This window comes from Heptranchias perlo, chromosome 10 (genome assembly GCF_035084215.1).
Source record: "Heptranchias perlo isolate sHepPer1 chromosome 10, sHepPer1.hap1, whole genome shotgun sequence".
Taxonomy (NCBI): Eukaryota; Metazoa; Chordata; class Chondrichthyes; order Hexanchiformes; family Hexanchidae; genus Heptranchias; species Heptranchias perlo.
Genome location: NC_090334.1, coordinates 11,419,943 through 11,439,646, shown reverse-complemented (window position 1 = coordinate 11,439,646; position 19,704 = coordinate 11,419,943). Strand labels below are relative to the sequence as shown.

General features: G+C 45.9%; 1 protein-coding gene across 4 annotated transcripts in view; it reads left to right on the top strand.

Annotated features, from left to right (window-relative positions):
* Positions 1–19,704, top strand: part of mapkbp1 (mitogen-activated protein kinase binding protein 1) — a 352,050-nt gene that overhangs the window by 33,529 nt on the left and 298,817 nt on the right. For all 4 annotated transcript variants that reach the window (XR_010964161.1, XR_010964160.1, XM_067991220.1 and 1 more), the window contains exon 2: positions 3,627–3,718. Coding sequence is in view for 2 of the 4 variants with exons in the window: in XM_067991220.1 (XP_067847321.1) it covers positions 3,627–3,718 (92 nt within the window). In the remaining 2 variants the exon portion in view is untranslated. The remainder of the gene's footprint in view (positions 1–3,626; positions 3,719–19,704) is intronic.

Sequence of the window (19,704 nt, the reverse complement as noted above, 5' to 3'; positions counted from 1 at the left end):
ACACAAAGCATCGCTCCTCCACAATAATCCTGTCTCCGCTGGCCCCAGCATGCCACTGCTACTGGGCAGTGCATTTCACTGCCACCGCTCGTGATACTCCATTTGAATCCTTACGTACGAGGCACCATGCAGCTTGCAGCCCTATGTGGTGTATACCATGAGCGGGTGGAGCAATAATTTTTCCTGCTGATCTGCAGGCTGGATGAAATTAGGGGCTGGGTGTTGGTATCCCTGGATTAGATGCAAATTGCATTGGGTATTCCCGGTCTAGATGCACATTGCGATGGATATCTCTGGTTTAGATGCACATTGCGATGGATATCTCTGGTTTAAATGCACATTGCGATGGATATCTCTGGTTTAGATGCACATTGCGATGGATATCTCTGGTTGAGATGCACATTGCGATGGATATCTCTGGTTTAGATGCACATTGCGATGGATATCTCTGGTTTAGATGCACATTGCGATGGATATCTCTGGTTTAGATGCACATTGCGATGGATATCTCTGGTTTAGATGCACATTGCGATGGATATCTCTGGTTTAGATGCACATTGCGATGGATATCTCTGGTTTAAATGCACATTGCGATGGATATCTCTGGTTTAAATGCACATTGCGATGGATATCTCTGGTTTAAATGCACATTGCGATGGATATCTCTGGTTTAAATGCACATTGCGATGGATATCTCTGGTTTAAATGCACATTGCGATGGATATCTCTGGTTTAAATGCACATTGCGATGGATATCTCTGGTTTAAATGCACATTGCGATGGATATCTCTGGTTTAAATGCACATTGCGATGGATATCTCTGGTTTAAATGCACATTGCGATGGATATCTCTGGTTTAAATGCACATTGCGATGGATATCTCTGGTTTAAATGCACATTGCGATGGATATCTCTGGTTTAAATGCACATTGCGATGGATATCTCTGGTTTAAATGCACATTGCTTTGGGAATCCCTAGCTTAGATGCACATTAAACCTGCCTCAGCCCTAAGGGAGGAGAAATGGCAAGAACAATAGACCTCAAACATCACAACCTGCAAGAAACTGTACGATGGCCAAGTGAAGATGATACATCCCACATACCAGCCCACAAATGTCACCCCTGCATACCAGAAGACCCCACCTGTTACACCTGTTCTGGTCATGTCCCTGCATGCAGCCATTCTGGATCGCTGACTCGGAAACCACTAGAACCATAACCAGTCTTACAATCCCAAAGAACCCAACCCAGCCGTTGCTGGGCCTGCTCACTGGAGAGGGCTGGCCCCTTGCAACAAACAGGCTAGCACAAATGACACCAATGGTTGCAAGAAGATGTATTCCCCCTCTCTGTGGTAAAGAACATCTCCACCCACAACAAATGTGGTTGAAGCACGTGTGGGACATAGACCAATCAGAATGGTTGATGTTCGGCCTGCAGCCACAGTAACAACCCACCCATCCACCAGCCTACCCAACCCCCAGTAAACAAGGCCAAGCAAGCTGACTCAACACCTGACCCACATTGCTCCCAGTGCAAACACAGTCATACCAGGAGGCCCAGGTGGATCAATGCACAGCACTTGTGGGTGGATCACAATCAGTATGTATAGCGGCTTCATATATTAACATACAATGGTCCCATGAAATATCTGTGAACGTTCAGTTAATTGTGCCTTCATAATATGTGTGAATGTTCACCTAAAACTTAGCTCATCTGTCCTAATACCTCCTTATGCGGCTCAGTGTCAAACTTGTGTCTGATTACGCTCCTGTGAACCTCCTTGGGACGTTTTACTACGTTAAAGGCGCTATATAAATGTACATTGAATTCATAAAATATACCTGTGAATGTTTCTTTTTGAGCACCGATGACTGATATTTCCATTTCTCACACCACCCATCCTTGTGACCTCTGTAAACTAAATTACGAGATCCAGTCTTTATGAGATTGAGGATGAGGGCACTGCTGAACTGACTAACTGTTGGGAGTAGTCGCTCGAATACAGTAGTATGTTTTAAAAAGAATAATTCCTGCAGAAAATTTATCTTCAGTCAGAGAAGTGCCATCCTGTGTTTATTTTTCCTCTTTTTTTGTCTCCCCTTCGGCTGCCTCTCATCCTCTTCTGAAGGCAGCTCATGCAAGGCTCACTTTCATGGGCAGTTGCATTGCTTTGATAGCTTGCCCGAGTAGTGAGTGAGCCTGCGTTGGGAGTGCGGGAAAGTGAAGCCCATGGTAGAGTAAGATGGTACATGGTCTGCGGAAGAAGTAGATTTTATTGGCCAATTAGCTTTTTTTTCTCATTCCATAGTTAACGATGCATTTAAGAGGTCCTGGAGGCATCCTGATTAAGTGCCTCTCGTTCAGTGTCATGGGATTGCTACACTTTCTGTTCTCTCTTAATGCGTAGCAGAGAGTGCGAATCGGTGAGCTGTATTTGCCCTGGGGCCAGGCAGTTGGCTATGGCGGTGCTATTCCATGGTGGGCCAACCTGTCAGTGAGCCTGGGTGAGAGCAGTGCTCATTACCATCAGTGTATTGTTACCATGGTTACAATGAATGGTGATGTGATGCTCGTGACTAAGGTCCTCCAGTGTCTAATATTGTAAGAAGAAATTTGCTGCTCTCATAGCATGCCTCATAATAGCTTGTGACTTGCTGCTTGTAAGTGTTTGGTAACTGGCCTCTGGTTTCTCCTCGCCTCTGGTAACGAGGTCTCCTGGGGTGACGTTCCTTAAAGTGCTCAGAAAATTGGAAATATGGTGCCACCAACCATGGCGTAGCTCTGCCCTTCATATGTGTTTCGTGGTGTTGCTGCTAACACTGTTCTCAACAACAACAACTTGCATTTATAGAGCGTCTTCAACATAGTAAAACGTCCCAAGGCGCTTCACAGGAGCGATTATCAGACAAAATTTGACACCGAGCCGCTTAAGGAGATATTAGGACAGGTGACCAAAAGCTTGGTCAATGAGGTAGGTTTTAAGGAGCGTCTTAAAGGGGGAGAGAGAGGTAAAGAGGCGGAGAGGTTTAGGGAGGGAATTCCAGAGCTTAGGGTTTAGGCAGCTGAAGGCACGGCCGCCAATAGTGGAGCGATTAAAATCGGGGACGGCAAGAGGCCAGAATTGGAGGAGTGCAGAGATCTCGGAGGGTTGTAGGGGCTGGAGGAGGTTATAGAGATAGGGAGGGGCGAGGCCATGGTGGGATTTGAACACAAGGATGAGAATTTTAAAATCGAGGCATTTGGGGACCGGGAGCCAATGTAGGTCAGCGAGCACGGGGGTGACGGGTGAACAGGACTTGGTGCGAGTTAGGATACGGGCAACAGAGTTTTGGATGAGCTCAAGTTTACGGAGAGTGGAAGATGGGAGGCCGGCCAGCAAGGTGGCGACACTAACCTTGTGGGCAATGTGTCTTGTGTCATGGATTATGTTTTCTCTTGTTGATTTCTTGTCCAACACAAAGAGGACGGACTGCCCCGTGTGACTCACCCCACATAATGCAATGCACTAAATGCTACGTAGTTATCAATAAGGCCGATTGGTAAGATGCCCCATGTCCCCTTGATCCAGGGTGTGCTTCCTATTCTCAGTAACCTGTTACAGTGTGTGATTACCTCTCTGCAGGTGACTCTGGAGAAGGTGCTGGGCATCACGGTCTCTGGAAGCAGTGGACTTGCGTGTGACTCAAAGACGGGACTCGTGGCCTATCCGTCGGGGTAAGTGGATGTTTAGGTGGAGATTGACTCACAGAATCCTGTTACATTTTACCTTCCTCATTGTCCGGCCTGACATCAATTGCATTTTGCAACCCCAGTCATTTCAAAAAATATTTGTTAACTTAATTTCTCTCACTACTCTACTTGTGTATATGATTGTTCCTCGGTAGTCAAAGGCACGAGTGTTTGGGAAGCTGCGTTTCTTGCAGGTGGCGACAGTGACCGTTATCTCCTAAAGCTCTTGTATATACGATGCGGTTCTATTGTATTCACTTGAATGCAGCAGTCGAAGTGGAATAGCATCTGCACACACCTGGCGCGAGGGGAGGAACCTCAGTGGACCGGTCACCATGCGTGGGACCACTGCACTGTCCTCCTATCCTTTATTTAGCGGGCTGCAAAGAGGCATTGGCCAATGCTTGGTTCCCTGTTCACCTTTTACAGCCAGAGCGCAATGTTAGGAGGCGAAAGGAGATATATGTTGACCTGAGGTTACCGGTTACGGTTATTGGCTTAGTCCAAAGAGGAGAAGAGTCAATTCTCTCTTAACTCTCAATTCGCTTTATTCACGCCGTTAGATCATATACATATAACTTATACGTCTGGTTAGACATAGACATGCAGTTTACACCAGGTTATACAGTCTTATACCCAAACTAAAATCTAAACGCTATTCGTCTGGTTAGACATAGACATGCAGTTTGCACCAGGTTATACAGGTTTATACCCAAACTAGGATCTAAACGCTATTCGTCTGGTTAGATATAGACATGCAATTTGCACCAGGTTATACAGTTTTATACCCAAACTAGGATCTAAACGCACACCCACTAGGTTTCTCTGACACTCCCTGAGTGGTCACAGAATATAAAGGATAATACCCGAAAAGGAGATCTGACGCTGGCCAGGCGTTCCGTTCTCTCTCTCTCTCTCGACGTCGTCTCTACGTCCCTGACTTGGTTCTTCCACTTCCGCGATGGTTGGTCTCCGGAGTCTTCGCTCTGGCTCCACGCCCCAGATTCTTCATTCTTATTCCGAATCTTATCTCTTCAAGCTGTGCTGTCTCTCTCTCCCTTTGGTTTAGGCTTGCTCGCCTAGTCTGTGTCTTCTCCTCATTGGCTCTGTCCCAAGGACTTAGGTAGCATTACCTCATTACTCCTTTTCTAAATAAGGACTTGTGTCTTATCACATCTCCTTTGTCTTTCACAAAACTTAGCTAATTCAAACTGGTTCCAGCCAGCTCAGGCCAGCGACTGAACTCAGGTTACTTCAGTTCAAAAGTTGCTTTTGCGTGTGTGTCAGCAGCTCGGAATAAACTCAGTAGTTTCTGCAGCCCCTGGCCAACATATGAGAAAAGGAAAGAAAGCTTTGGCCATTTCTGTGATAAAAATTTGTTATGAAAGCAGACGCCTGATTTGTTGGCCTGCTCCTCATCCCCAGGAATTGCAGGTCCACGAAAGACTCTGAAAACCCAAGGCCCAATGCAAAATAGGCTCAATATAGTCACATCCATACTATCACAAAACCATTATTTCCACCACTGCCTTGGCACAGCGTTAATAGCACAACGAAACAAAAAGATCTGTTCATAAAATTCCTTTAGGGCTTGAAGCTGTTGGGAAATTTGCCTCTGTGCGCTAGTTGTAGCAAACGCGTAAATGTGAGTATAAAGAACTTCAGTGGGACGCGGGAAGCTGGCAAAGTTTGGTTACGAGACGGTGATGGGGCTGTGAGTGCTGGGCTGTGGATTTTGGGTGATGTTGTTTATTGGATGGTGGAGACTTGCCAAGAGGTCATTGGAGAAGCTCAGCACAAGGCGATACAAGGTATGGATTAGGTCCTCGGCAGGTGAGGACCAGAGGTAGGGGCGGGGGCGGGAGATGTTTCGGAGGTGAAAGAAAGCAGTCTTACTGATGGATTAGAGCTGAGTTTGAAACTGAGCAATATGCTAAGGCTTAGCCTGAGGGGGCAGGTGGGCCATAGATGGAATCGGAGCCATATCGGTATTTGTAGGAGCCAAAGAGGGTGGCTTCAGTTTTGCCAACATTATGTTGGAGGATGTTTTGGTTCATTAGCTCTCGCTGTGTAACTATATGGAGTTGCTGTTTATTTAGCAAGGTAAAGGTTACTTGCTGTGTAACTGTACAGAGCTCCTGTTTGTTCGGCAGGGTAAGGGTTAATCACCGTGTAATTGTAGAGTTCCTACTCAGTTAACAAAGGAAGAGAAAAATTAATTCAGTTCTACCCTCGATAGAAAAATCGTGCAGATTCCAATTTGGCCTCCGTGTGTGTGTGTGTGTGTGTTTGTGTGTGTGGGGGTGTGTGTGTGTCTGTTCTTTGCTGTAATGAAGTAAAATATAATCACACGTCATACTGCTGGAGCAGGAGATGGTGGGGGAAGGGATACTCCATGATATAGTGAGCTGTGTTTCAGGCCTCAGGGTAGGTCAATGACGAATGGAAATTGGTGAATAATTGAAAACGGGTTTCATACTTAATCTGTGTGTACGCGCGTACCTTTCTCTGTTTTTGTCTCAGATATCTGATAAGGCCAGTGTTTATAATCGAGTGATCGAGATAATGTACTCATCCCCATTGTTCCACAGAGCTCAGTTTGTTTCTCTGAGACACCAATGGCCAGTTCTCCAATACCCTCTTTCTGGGTGTCTGTGTTTGACTCCCACGCACTCTCTTTCTTTCTCTCTGATTCATTCACTCTTTCTGAGTGTGTGTGTGTGTGTGTGTGCGTGTGTGCGCGCACGTGTGTGTGTGTGTGCGCGCGCACGTGCGTGCGTGCGTGTGTGTGTGTGTGTGTGTGGTGGATTTTCAACTTGCTGCTCGGACATAAGACTGGTGTGAATTGGCCGCCCGATTTTCCTCTCCAGTAGGAGCCACCGAGCGATTGTGAAGGTTGAAAGCCAGACCATAATAAAGTCTGTTTTTCCAGTGCTGCATTGTGTGTATAAATAATTGACTGCACTTACACAGAGCAGTGCTCAGTTGCATGCTTATGCATATGGAAATTAGCCCATTTTATGTTCACACAGATGTGATCAGTTGTTATTCGTACACGACATTTTTTTGAAATGTCCTGTCAGCTACCTTTACTGTTGTTAACCGTGATGCCCTTTAAAGCCGGAGTAATAATTTTATTGGCGACTCATTGCTGAGGGATTTAACAGCTGAAGTTTGCTGATGATTGAACTGAGCATTTATAACCTGCATTTAAAAGCGACATACATGCGTTTAGTTGAATTTTTATTAGACGTTCCTTGGCCTCGCCTATCCCTATCTCTGTAGCCTTCTCCAGCCCTACAGCCCTCCGAGATCTCTGCGCTCCTCTGATTCTGGCCTCTTGTGCATCCTCCACTCCCTTCGCCCCACCATTGGTGGCCGTGCCTTCAGCTGTCTAGACCCTAAGCACTGGAATTGCCTCCCTAAACTTTTCCGCCTCTCTCTCCTCCTTTTAAGATGCTCCTTAAAACCTACCTCTTTGACCAGGCTTTTGCTCACCTGTCCTAATATCTCCTTATGTGGCTCGGTGTCAATTTTTGTCTGATTAACGCTCCGGTAAAGAGCCTCGAGACGTTTTACTACGTTAAAGGTGCTATATAAATGCAAGTTGTTGTTTGGTGGGGCTAAGGAGATACCCTCCATTGTGGTTGCCATGGTAACTGTGCCTTTTTGACCTTTGTGGGATTAGTACTTTTGCCCAGCTGATGTGGTTCTAGCCACTAATCTGAAGCTGGTTAAGAGGTACATGGCAGAAGTCCTGTACACCGAGGCCTCAATTTGCTCTTTCCCTCTATAGCTAACAGCATAAAAAACTATGGTGACACTCTTAGCCCCAAATCACGCTGAGCAGGTTGGTGATTTGAATAAGCTGACTGCTATTTCTAGCGTGTTTCGGAGGAGGTGGTTCATGAGTGAGGCTCCTCACTTTGTGCTGTCGTCACCAATGAAATCAAAGATATTATTAGCTGAAAAACCGTTGCCCTCAGCATCCAACTGGATGTGGAACGGTTGAATTTGTGAGGAAGATGGAATGGCTGTTTTCCTGCCAAAAGGAAATGAGAAAGAAATAGCAGATATATGAAGCCTCTTTCTGCTCTGTGTTTGACTGCATTGGCTCACTTGGTGCGGCAACTTGGTAGGGGTAAGATGGAATCAGTGCCTGGTGGACAGGTAAGTCTTCACATGGATAGACTGGAGAAGCTGGGGTTGTTCTCCTATGAGCAGAGAAGGTTGAGAGGAGATTTGATAGAGGTTTTCAAAATCACGAGGGATCTAGACAGAGTAGATAGAGAGAAACTGTTCCCATTGGCAGAAGGGTCGAGAACCAGAGGGCACAGATTTAAGGTAATCAGCAAAAGAACCAAAGGCGACATGAGGAAAAACTTTTTTACGCAGCGAGTGGTTATGATCTGGAATGCATTGCCCGAGGGGGTGGTGGAGGCAGATTCAATCGTGGCCTTCAAAAGGGAATTGAATAAGTACTTGAATGAACAAAATTTGCAGGGCTACGGGGAAAGGGCGGGGGAGTGTGACTAGTTGGATTGCACTTGCAGAGAGCCAGCACGGGCTTGACGGGCCGAATTGCCTCCTTCTGTGCTGTAACCATTCTGTGATTCTATGATTCACACACCCGCAATTCCCTGCTGCCGCTGGTGCCTTTTTTTGCAGGTAATTTGCCTTTGGTATCATTAATGACATCACTGAGCCAGGTGTTTGTAGATTTGCTGTGCCTGAGTTTTTTTCACCGTTGGGTTCATCTCTGTTGTTGGGGGAGAGTCTAACTTGGCTGCTTTCAATCTACACTTGAACATTTGGCTGTTACCTCATTTTACCATGGTGTCTGCTGTGGTTCAGTGGTAGCACTCTCTCCTCTGAGTTAGAAGGTTTGTGGGTTCAAGTCCACACTCTAGAGACTTGAGCATAAAATCTAGGGAGGGAGTGCTGCACTGTCAGAGGTGCTGTCTTTTGGATGAGACGTTAAACCGAGGCCCTGTCTGCCCTCTCAGGTGGATGTAAAAGATCCCACGACACTGTTTGAAGAAGAGCAGGGGCTCCCCGATGTCCTGGCTGATATTTATCCCTCAACCAACGTCACTAAAAAAACATATGATTATCACATTGTTGTTTGTGGGAGCTTGCTGCGTTTCCTACATTAGTGGCTACACTTCAGAAATACTTGTTTGGTTGTAAAGTGCTTTTGGATCTCCTGAGGTCATGAAAGGCGCTATATAAATGCAAGTCTTTTTATCTGATTTCACACCTCCTATAAATTCCTCTCTTCAACTGTGCTCGCACGCCCTCCCGACTTTGTGTTTAGTTTGCCACTCAATCAAAAAGACGGCCCCTCCAACAGTGCAGCACTCCCTCAGTGCTGCAGTGAAGCATCAGCCCGGATCACGTGCTCTAGGAGGGAGCTTCAGAGAGCAGCGGGGATACTGGCTGAAGGCGCAGCCATCAGTGGTGAAGCAGGGAGTGGGAAATAAGTTTTGAGGAGCATGATGGGGAGGAGATAGCTGCGTTAGGATGGTGTGCGGCCATGGTGATATTTGAAAACGAGGTTGAGGGTCTCAAAATCGATTCACTGTGGGGTGCGGGAGTCAGTAAAGCTTGACATGGACTGGGGTGAGCCAATGTGGGGGTGAGGGTATGGGTCATGGCATTTTGAGTCAGTTGTACTCTGTGGAATCAGGGAGGCCGGGGTGGGGGGAAGAGCACTCGGGGGTAAAGGAGTGGATTTTGGCAGCATTGGGGGAACGTTAAGGGTGGAGGCCGGCAACAGAGGTGCAAGGAAACGGTTTTGGTAATGTGTTGGATTGGGGAGGGTAGCTGAGCTTGTGGGGGGGGGCGGGCGGGGGGGGGGGGTCGACCAGTACACTGAGGCCTGCACCTCCAGACTTAGCCTGAGGTGGTAGTTGGGGAGGCTGACGGGCCACTGACACGTAGGTTCCAGTGGGAGCCCAAGAGGTGGGTTTCCCTTTTGTCGGTATTAAGCTGGAGGAAATTTTGGCTCTCCATTTCAGGTAGGCAGTTGGAGAGTGGGCTCGAGACTGATGGAAGAGGTAGAGACTGGAGCGGTTTCTTTTTGATGTTTTCCAGAGCACAGAATTCAACCCATTTACATTGGTGGTTGGCGATTAGGTTCAGGGAACCACAGGACCCCATTGACTACCAGTTCTGGCATAAACTTTATAAAAATCCTTTGCAAGTTTTTTTCCCCCTGGCTCTTCCCTTAATCCAAGTTCTTTATAGCGAAATAATAAAGCAATTTATTGTATGCGAAGCGCTTTGGGACATCGCTGAGAGATTTGCCTTTTTTCTTTAACTAGATACTTATCCAGGGGTTAGTTCAGGACTCTGAGATGAAGTGGTGAATGAGGATCACATGAGGGTTAATTGTATTTGGCGTTTCTTTGACCGTCTTGATACAAGCCTTGCTTGAGTGTTACACATGGGGAGGATAAAGTAAGGAAGTGTGTATCAGAGGAAATCTCAATGACTGATGGAGAGTCACAGCATTGCAATTTATAGAGTATTACGGAAGGAACTGAGTAGGATGTTGTTACAAGAAGCCTATAATTGAATCAAGAGAGTTCAGATGACCTGCTGACCCATGAGAACGCAGTCTGAGCAGTTTATGGGCCTCCTCTGAACCGTGAAATTAAATGACAGACTTGTGCTGTCACCATGAGGTATTTTGAAGTCTCAGTATAGGTTTAATGGGGCGCCGTCTTCATGGGGAAAAGCATTTTGCAATTTTTAAAAAAAAACTTGTTTGGCAAGGAGACATGAGGCAGCTAGGTAAATGCCTCAATGCAATTTAGTCGGTGGGCATATTCAGCTTTATTGGTACCAAAACACATCCGGTACAATTGTGCTTTAATGTTGGGTTGTGTGCTTCATGTGTGAAACTCTTAATTTGCTCCTCAAATTGCTCCCATCACTCTTAGCACTCAGTGACTACTGGTATGTCATTCTAGTGTTGTACAGTTCAAAAATACCACCTCCAAACACAACCCACGTTTGGAAGAGGGAGAAAAGAAACCCCATGATTTTATGGCTGGGTCTTTTTCACAGTTCAAGTGGAAATACACAGAAAAATTTCACATACCTCTCATTCCAATTTACGGACATCCCAGAAGCAGCACTTCACTGTGTTGCTCCACAGGGTAACTGATAAACGAAAAATAAGATTTGCCAAATACAGATTTTCCCTTTAGGAGAACAAGCAGTGTTGCATTTTTCATTTAAACACGTGGTCCTTGCTGGATGTTTAAGTGCCTCTCATCAGTGATGATGATCCATTACAGGCTCTGTGTGCTCTCAGTGATGATGATCCATTACAGGCTCTGTGTGCTCTCAGTGATGATGATCCATTACAGGCTCTGTGTGCTCTCAGTGATGATGATCCATTACAGGCTCTGTGTGCTCTCAGTGCCATCATTGGAACACAGGAATTGCTAGACCAAGGTTCATCTAGTTCGCCCTCTACCATCCTTGTGATCGCATCATCCAACGATAATGGAGTTGTTGACTAATCATAGCAATCAATGTTACAATGATAATGGTCTACCAATTAGTCTACAACAGATCCAGAACATGAGGTGAGAAAACCCCCAGTGGTGGAGAGCTTTGGAGAACCATAGGTCCAAAGTCACCTGTTCCTCCCAAGCACTTACCACATCACGTCTCAAATTACTCATATACCGTATCCCTAAATGTTATTTTTTGTGAATGAAATCTATCTAATTTTCATTTGAATGACTCAATACTAACTGCTTCCACCATCTCACCTTGAGCCTACAAAAATTGCACCTTGTGTCATTAAGTCCAGCTTGTCAGAGATGTCTTGCTTTAAATGGCTGTCAGATCACACGTGAAAATTGTGCCTTCAGTCGGCAGCTCAAATCGTTCAACAGCTATTTAAAATGATTCAAAAAACCTCTAGGAACGATTTTCTACCTGCGGGAGTGAGTCTTCACAGTTTTAAATGTTCCCTGTTTGGGCCTCTGAGGTTGAGTTTCATGTCAGGACCATAGATCACATCATTAACAGGGTCCTTACGACATGAATGACCAGCCCCAAATATCTTTTTTAAAATTTGTTCGTGAGATATGGGCATCGCTGCCCATCCCTAATTGCCCTTGAGAATCCCATTTGCAGCAAGATTCATTCGTATTTATGGCAAATCCAGCAATTTCTTGACACTCCACGGGAGGTTGAGGGCAAGCTCCTGTTTTCGCGAGGTTTACGATGGAGCAGCGTGAATCGTCCAACAATTTGTGGCGTTTCACATCTCGTATCATGGCGGAGGCATTAAACTCACCGATATTTTCCCAGCAAATTCTGGTTCAGTGTCTTTGATTAATAACCTGGTGAAGCACACGGATTATTTCTGGCGCTTGGGTAAGCCTGTTGTCCGTTATTGTCTTGAGTTTTTTTGAATATTTGCTTCGTGCAAACCCTGAAGAACAGAATTCCTTCTCTCAGAAGTTATTTAGAGGGTGGTATCTTTCTTAAAGTTGCCCCTTTGTAGACTAAGAAACATAGTAGAGGGAAACCTCAGAAACTATAGACAATAATAATACTTTTTTGTCAGACTTACCTCCAGAAATTCAGTCAACAGCCTCTGCAGAGAACAGCTGTTGATTTTATAACCAATACAGAGCCTGCTTGTTTAAATCTGCTCCCAAATGGAAAGGCTGTGTATTAATTTTAATACTTGCAGAACCACTGAGATCTGCACCATGGAGGCTGTCGATGGGATCACTGGAGGGTGAACACCTACTCCCTTGAGAGCTTACTTCTAAACTGAAGGATTATGTTGGGCATTGATGGAGAGTTTTTGATCAGCACTGTGGCAGGGGCTGGCGACTGGAGTCACGGGCAGGTGTGTGGAAGAGATTTGAGCCGACTCAGGTCAGCCCATTGTTGCAACATCAGTTGCCTCTACCGGCAAGAGCACCTTGCTGTGAATAACAAAATGCTGGTAACACCATCTCCTGCTGCTCTCCCATTTTCCAGGAAAATTCACATGGATAATCAAGTAATAATGGATAATAAATTAACTGAGCATCCTCTCTCTCCTCCTATAAGACCCTCCTTAAAACCTACCTCTTTGACCAAGCATTTGATCACCTGTCCTAATATCTCCTTCTTTGGACTCGATGTCAATTTTTGTCTGATTACGCTCCTGTGAAGCACTTTGGGACGTTTTACTACGTTAAAGGCGCTATATAAATGCAAATTGTTGCTGTATGCGCCTCTCCCTGTACCTTTCTCTGTCTCTCTTTCTCACTTTCACTCACACACTCTTGTTGGCTTTCTCTCTTTCTCTGTCTCTTTGTCTCTCTCTCTCTTTGTCTGACACTCATTCTCTCTCTCTCTCTCTCACTCTTTCTCACACACACACACTCTCGCACATATGAGTGAGCCTCTTAGTTGGGAATTCTATCCACTTTCTTTTTCTTCTTCTACTCTCTGACTGAGCCTTTCACTGTCTCCACAGGAAACTGATTCCCTGCATGTGTGGATTATTCACTGCTTATCACTTCCTGTATTGCACATCAAGAGTTTTTGACGGCGTTAATCATTACCTCACTAATAGGCACCAGATGGGGACAAGGGTTGACTGGCTACTTCTCAGGACTCTGTTGCTGCCTCCGCTGAATCAGGCAGGGAACTAATTTCTTAACAATTTGAGTATAGTTAACAGGAGATAATTTTTCTTTTCATCTGGCATAAATTTCAGTGTACCCAGTCACTTCCCATTGTATAAAATCTCAGCGGCCCAAACCCCTCCATTCACTCTCTTTTGCCGCAGGTTATGAGTCATGGAGTGTCTCTTAGTTTCATGTAGTGATACCACTGTTCCGGGCCAGGGTGGAGATGATTTGGTAATTCTCCCGTCAATTGCACCTGGAGACCACACTGCCGTAAGTAAAAGGGAACGGTAGCATAGTGGTTATGTTACTGGACTAGTAATCCGGAGTTATGAGTTCAAATCCCGCCACGTGCAGCTGGCGAATTTAAAATCAATTAATTAAATAAAAATCTGGAATTAAAATGCTAGTATCAGTAATGGTGGCCATAAAACTACCGGATTGTTGTTAAAAACCCATCTGGTTCACAAATGCCAGTTAGGGGAAAAAACCTGCCGTCCTTACCTGGTCTGGCCTATATGTGACTCCAGACCAACAACAATGTGGTTGATTCTTAATTGTTCTCTGAAATGGCCGAGCAAGCCACTCAGTTGTAAAAAATCTCACTAAAAAAAGTCATAATAAGAATAAAACTGGACGGACCACCGGACACGACAATGTGCAAACCAAGCCCAGTCGACCCTGCAAAGTCCTCCTCACTAACATCTGGGGACTTGTGCCAAAATTGGGAGAGCTGTCCCACAGACGAGTCAAGCAGCAACTTGACATAGCCATACTCACAGAATAATACCTTTCAGCCAATGTCCCGGACTCTTCCATCACCATCCCTGGGTATGTCCTGTCCCACCGGCAGGACAGACCCACCAGAGGTGGTGGTACAGTGATATACAGTCAGGAGGGAGTGGCCCTGGGAGTCCTCAACATTGACTCTGGACCCCATGAAATTTCATGGCATCAGGTCGGTCAAACATGGGCAAGGAAACCTCCTGCTGATTACCACCTACCGCCCTCCCTCAGCTGATGAATCAGTCCTCCTCCATGTTGAGAAGCACTGAGGGTAGCAAGGGCACAAAATGTCCATCACCAAGAGTGGCTCGGTAGCACCACTGCTGGCCGAGTCCTGAAGGACATAGCTGCCAGACTGGGCCTGCGGCAGGTGGTGAGCGAACCAACAAGAGGGAAAAACTTACTTCACCTCGTCCTCACCAATCTACCTGTCGCAAATGCATCTGTCCATGACAGTATTGGTAGGAGTGACCACCGCACAGTCCTCATGGAGACGAAGTTCCATCCTCACACTGAGGACACCATCCAACGTGTTGTGTGGCACTACCACCGTGCTAAATGGAATAGATTCAGAACAGATCTAGCAGCTCAAAACTGGGCATCTGTGAGGCGCTGTGGGCCATCAGCAGCAGCAGAATCTGTAACCTCATGGCCCAGCATATTCCTCACTCTACCATTACCAATAAGCCAGGGGATCAACCCTGGCTCAATGAGGAGTGTAGAAGAGCATGCCAGGGAGCAGAACCAGGCGGAACTAAAAATGAGGCTCCAACCCGGTGAAGCTACAACTCAGGACTACATGCATGTTAAACAGCGGAAGCAACATGCTAAGCGACAGAGCTAAGCGATTCCACAACCAACGGATCAGATCAAAGCTCTGCAGTCCTGCCACATCCAGTCGTGAATGGTGGTGGACAATTAAACAACTAACGGGAGGAGGAGGCTCTGCAAACATCCCCATCCTCAATGATGGCGGAGTCCAGCATGTGAGTGCAAAAGACAAGGCTGAAGCACTTGTAACCATCTTCAGCCAGAAGTGCCGAGTGGATGATCCATCTCGGCCTCCTCCCGATATCCCCACCATGACAGAAGCCAGTCTTCAGCCAATTCGATTCACTCCACGTGATATCAAGAAACGGCTGAGTGCACTGGATACAGCAAAGGCTATGGGCCCCAACAACATCCCAGCTGTAGTGCTGAAGACTTGTGCTCCAGAACTAGCTGCTCCTCTAGCCAAGCTGTTCCAGTACAGCTACAACACTGGCATCTACCCGACAATGTGGAAAATTGCCCAGGTATGCCTGTCCACAAAAAGCAGGACAAATCCAATCTGGCCAATTACCGCCCCATCAGTCTACTCTCAATCATCAACAAAGTGATGGAAGGTGTCGTCGACAGTGCTATCAAGCAGCACTTACTCACCAATAACCTGCTCACCGATGCTCAGTTTGGGTTCCGCCAGGACCACTCGGCTCCAGACCTCATTACAGCCTTGGTCCAAACATGGACAAAAGAGCTGAATTCCGGAGGTGAGGTGAGAGTGACTGCCCTTGACATCAAGGCAGCATTTGACCGAGTGTGGCACCAAGGAGCCCTAGTAAAATTGAAGTCAATGGGAATCAGGGGGAAAACTCTCTAGTGGCTAGAGTCATACCTAGCACAAAGGAAGATGGTAGTGGTTGTTGGGGGCCAATCATCTCAGCCCCAGGACATTGCTGCAGGAGTTCCTCAGGGCAGTGTCCTCGGCCCAACCATCTTCAGCTGCTTCATCAATGACCTTCCCTCCATCATACGGTCAGAAATGGGGATGTTCGCTGATGATTGCACAGTGTTCAGTTCCATTCGTAACCCCTCAAATAATGAAGCAGTCCAAGCCTGCATGCAGCAAGACCTGGACAACATCCAGGTTTGGTAAGGCTCCTAAGTGGCAAGTAACATTTGCGCTAGACAAGTGCCAGGCAATGACCATCTCCAACAAGAGATATTCTAACCACCTCCCCTTGACATTCAACGGCATTACCATCACCGAATCCCCCACCATCAACATCCTGGGGGTCACCATTGACCAGAAACTTAACTGGACCAGCCATATAAATACCGTGGCTACAAGAGTAGGTCAGAGGTTGGGTATTCTGCAGCGAGTGACTCACCTCCTGACTCCCCAAAGCCTTTCCACCATCTACAAGGCACAAGTCAGGAGTGTGATGGAATACTCTCCACTTGCTTGGATGAGTGCAGCTCCAACAACACTCAAGAAGCTCGACACAATCCAGGACAAAGCAGCCCGTTTGATTGGCACTCCATCCACCACCCTAAACATTCACTCCCTTGACCACCGGTGCACTGTGGCTGCAGTGTGTACCATCCACAGGATGCATTACAGCAACTCGCCAAGGCTTCTTCGACAGCACCTCCCAAACCCGCGACCTCTACCACCTAGAAGGACAAGAGCAGCAGGCACATGGGAACAACACCACCTGCACGTTCCCCTCCAAGTCTCACACCATCCCGACTTGGAAATATATTGCCGTTCCTTCATTGTCGCTGGGTCAAAATCCTGGAACTCCCTTCCCAACAGCACTGTGGGAGAACCTTCACCACACGGACTGCAGCGGTTCAAGAAAGCGGCTCACCACCATCTTCTCAAGGGCAATTAGGGATGGGCAATAAATGCTGGCCTTGCCAGCGACGCCCACATCCCATGAACGAAGAAAAAAAAAACTGGGATTGATTTTACGCATAATTTTTTATTAGTTAAGGGTATCTAAAGGGTGATTTGTATTATGTAACTATCCTCTACTCCCTGAATTTTGCTGGAGAAATAATCCTGCTTTTATCGGTCACAAGTGCTGTTCGCTGTAGTTCGTAGAGATTCTTTTTAAATGGACTCTGCTTAGTAAATAGACTGTTTGCTGTCGTGCTCTGTTTAAGTAGATTCTGCTTCCTGTTTGCTGAGTAAATAGACTTGGCTGTAAAATAGGCTGTGAGTCCTGCCATAAGTCCCGCCCCGCCTCCAACTCATTGGCTGACCCAATGGTGTCAATACGCACTTCGACGTCTCTAGTAGGATTTTCTCTACCAAGAGGGAAAGCTGAGTTATGTTAAATCCATTTACGCTTGAGAGACCAGGAGCTGTGGAGGAGCAAAGGGATTTAGGTGTCCGTGTTCACAAATCACTAAAAGCTAGTAAGGCACAAAAAGTAATCAAAAAGGCTAATGGAATATTGTCGTTTCTCTCAATGGGGTTGGAATTCAAAATTGAGGAAGTTATACTGCAGTTGTACAGAGCCTTGGTCAGACCCCATCTGGAGGACTGGGTTCAGTTTTGGAGACCGCACCTCAGGAAGGATATATTGGCCTTGGAAAAGGCACAGTGCAAATTTACTGGAATGATACCAGGGCTTAAATGGTTAAATAATGAGGTAAGTTTGCATAAACTTGGCTTGTATTCCCTTGAGTTTAGATGGTTAGAATCCAGAACAAGAAGGCATAATCTAAAAATTAGAGCTGGACCATTTAGAAATGAAATCATTTCACACAAAGGGTAATAGAAATCTGGAACTCTACCTCCCCAAAGGCTGGGTCAATTTAACTTTTCAAGACCGAGATCGCTAGATTTTTGTTGGGTAAGGGCATCAAGGGTTATGGATCAAAGGAGGGTAAATGGAGTTGAGGTACAGATCAGCCATGATCTAACAGAATGGCAGAACAGGCTCGAGGGGCTGAATGGCCTCCTCCTGCTCCTGTGTTGAGATAGAGTTGATCTCAAATTGGACATCCACCTTCCTTTGCCCCAGACATAAATGTGACCGAGACGCTGGCAACGATACTGCAGCAAGTTTGTCATCCTAGGCAGCCGTCTTTATTTTCACTGACTGAACTTTTGCTGCCATTCTTCCTAAAAATAGCTTTGCAGACTGCCCTTCCCAGTAGATTCCAACATGAGAATAAAGGGGGTTTTGACATGGAAATCACTATAATTAGCACTAACAGTGCCCGTTCTCCTGAATTGTGATTGCTACAATTATATATTGAGATCTACACACCAGAACTCCTCTTAGTAATTACTTCTACTGATTTTGACAAGATCCTTCCTTCTGGTGAGTTTGTGGTTTCAGTACTGAACTTAAACACTAGCGTAGTGTTTGAATTTCATGTATGTGGTATCTGGTATGACCTTGTAGTGTGATAGCGCAGTGCGTTGGAATTCCGGTGTGTTGTGCTGCGAAGGGTGCCCCGTGGCTGAGGTTTTCTACATGTAGTGTTCCTAATGCTAGTTATTCTTTCATAGCATGATACAGCACAGAAGGAGGCCATTTGGCCCATCATGCCTTTGCTGGCTGTTTGGTAGAGCTAACCATTTAGTCCCACTCCCCCTGCTCTTTCTTTCCCCATAGCCCTGTAAACTTTTTTCCCTTCAAGTATTTATCCAATTCTCTTTTGAAAGTTACTATTGAATCTGTTTCCACCACCCTTTCAGGCAGTGCATTTCAGTGATTAGAATGGAGGCCCTATGTAGCGAGGGAACATCAAGTGTAAATCACTCCCGCATGTGCTCTTATGCAGTTTTTGGCTGTCATTGACAAAGACCTGAAGACATCATTCAGTTAGATTTAGCATAGTTATGGAAAAGGACAAAGATAGAACAGGAATTAGGGGTTACGGGGAGCGGGCAGGAAATTGGACGTGAATTTAGATTTGAGGTTAGGATCAGATCAGCCATGATCTTATTGAATGGCGGAGCAGGCTCGAGGGGCCGATTGGCCAACTCCTGCTTCTATTTCTTATGTTCTTATGTTCTTAGGAATACAAGTTGTAAATTGGGGAAAGGCCAATTTTACTAGGCTGAGAGGTAATTTAGCAAAAGTGGACTTGAAACAGCTACTTGAAGGTAAATCAAATGTCAGAGCAGTGGGAGGCATTCAAGGGGTTCAGAGTAAACATGTTCCCACAAAGAAAAAGGGTGGGCCTGCCAAATCTGGAGCCCCCTGGATGATAAGGGGCATACAGGGTAAGATAAGGCAAGAAAGGGAACTTATGTTAGACACCAAGAGCTCAATACTGCAGAAAGCCTAGGGGACTATAGAAAGTGCAGGGGTGAAATTAAAAAGGAAATTAGGAAAGCAAAGAGAGGGCATGAAAAAATACAGGCAAGTAAAATTAAGGAAAACCCAAAAATGTTTTATAAATACATAAAGAGCAAGAGGATAACTAAGGAAAGAGTAGTGCCTATTAGAGACCAAAAAGGTAACCTATGTGTGGAGGCGGAAGATGTGGGTATGGTTCTTAATGAATACTTTGCGTCAGTCTTCACAAAAGAGGAGGATGATGCAGAGATTGTAGTTAAGGAGGAGGAGTGTGAAATATTGGATGGGATAAATATAGTGACAGGAAGTATTAAAGGGTTTAGCATCTTAGAAAGTAGATAAATCGCCAGGCCCCGATGAAATGTGTCCCAGGCTGCTAAGAGAAGTAAGGGAGGAAATAGCAGTGGCTCTGACCAGAATTTTCTAATCCTCATTGGAT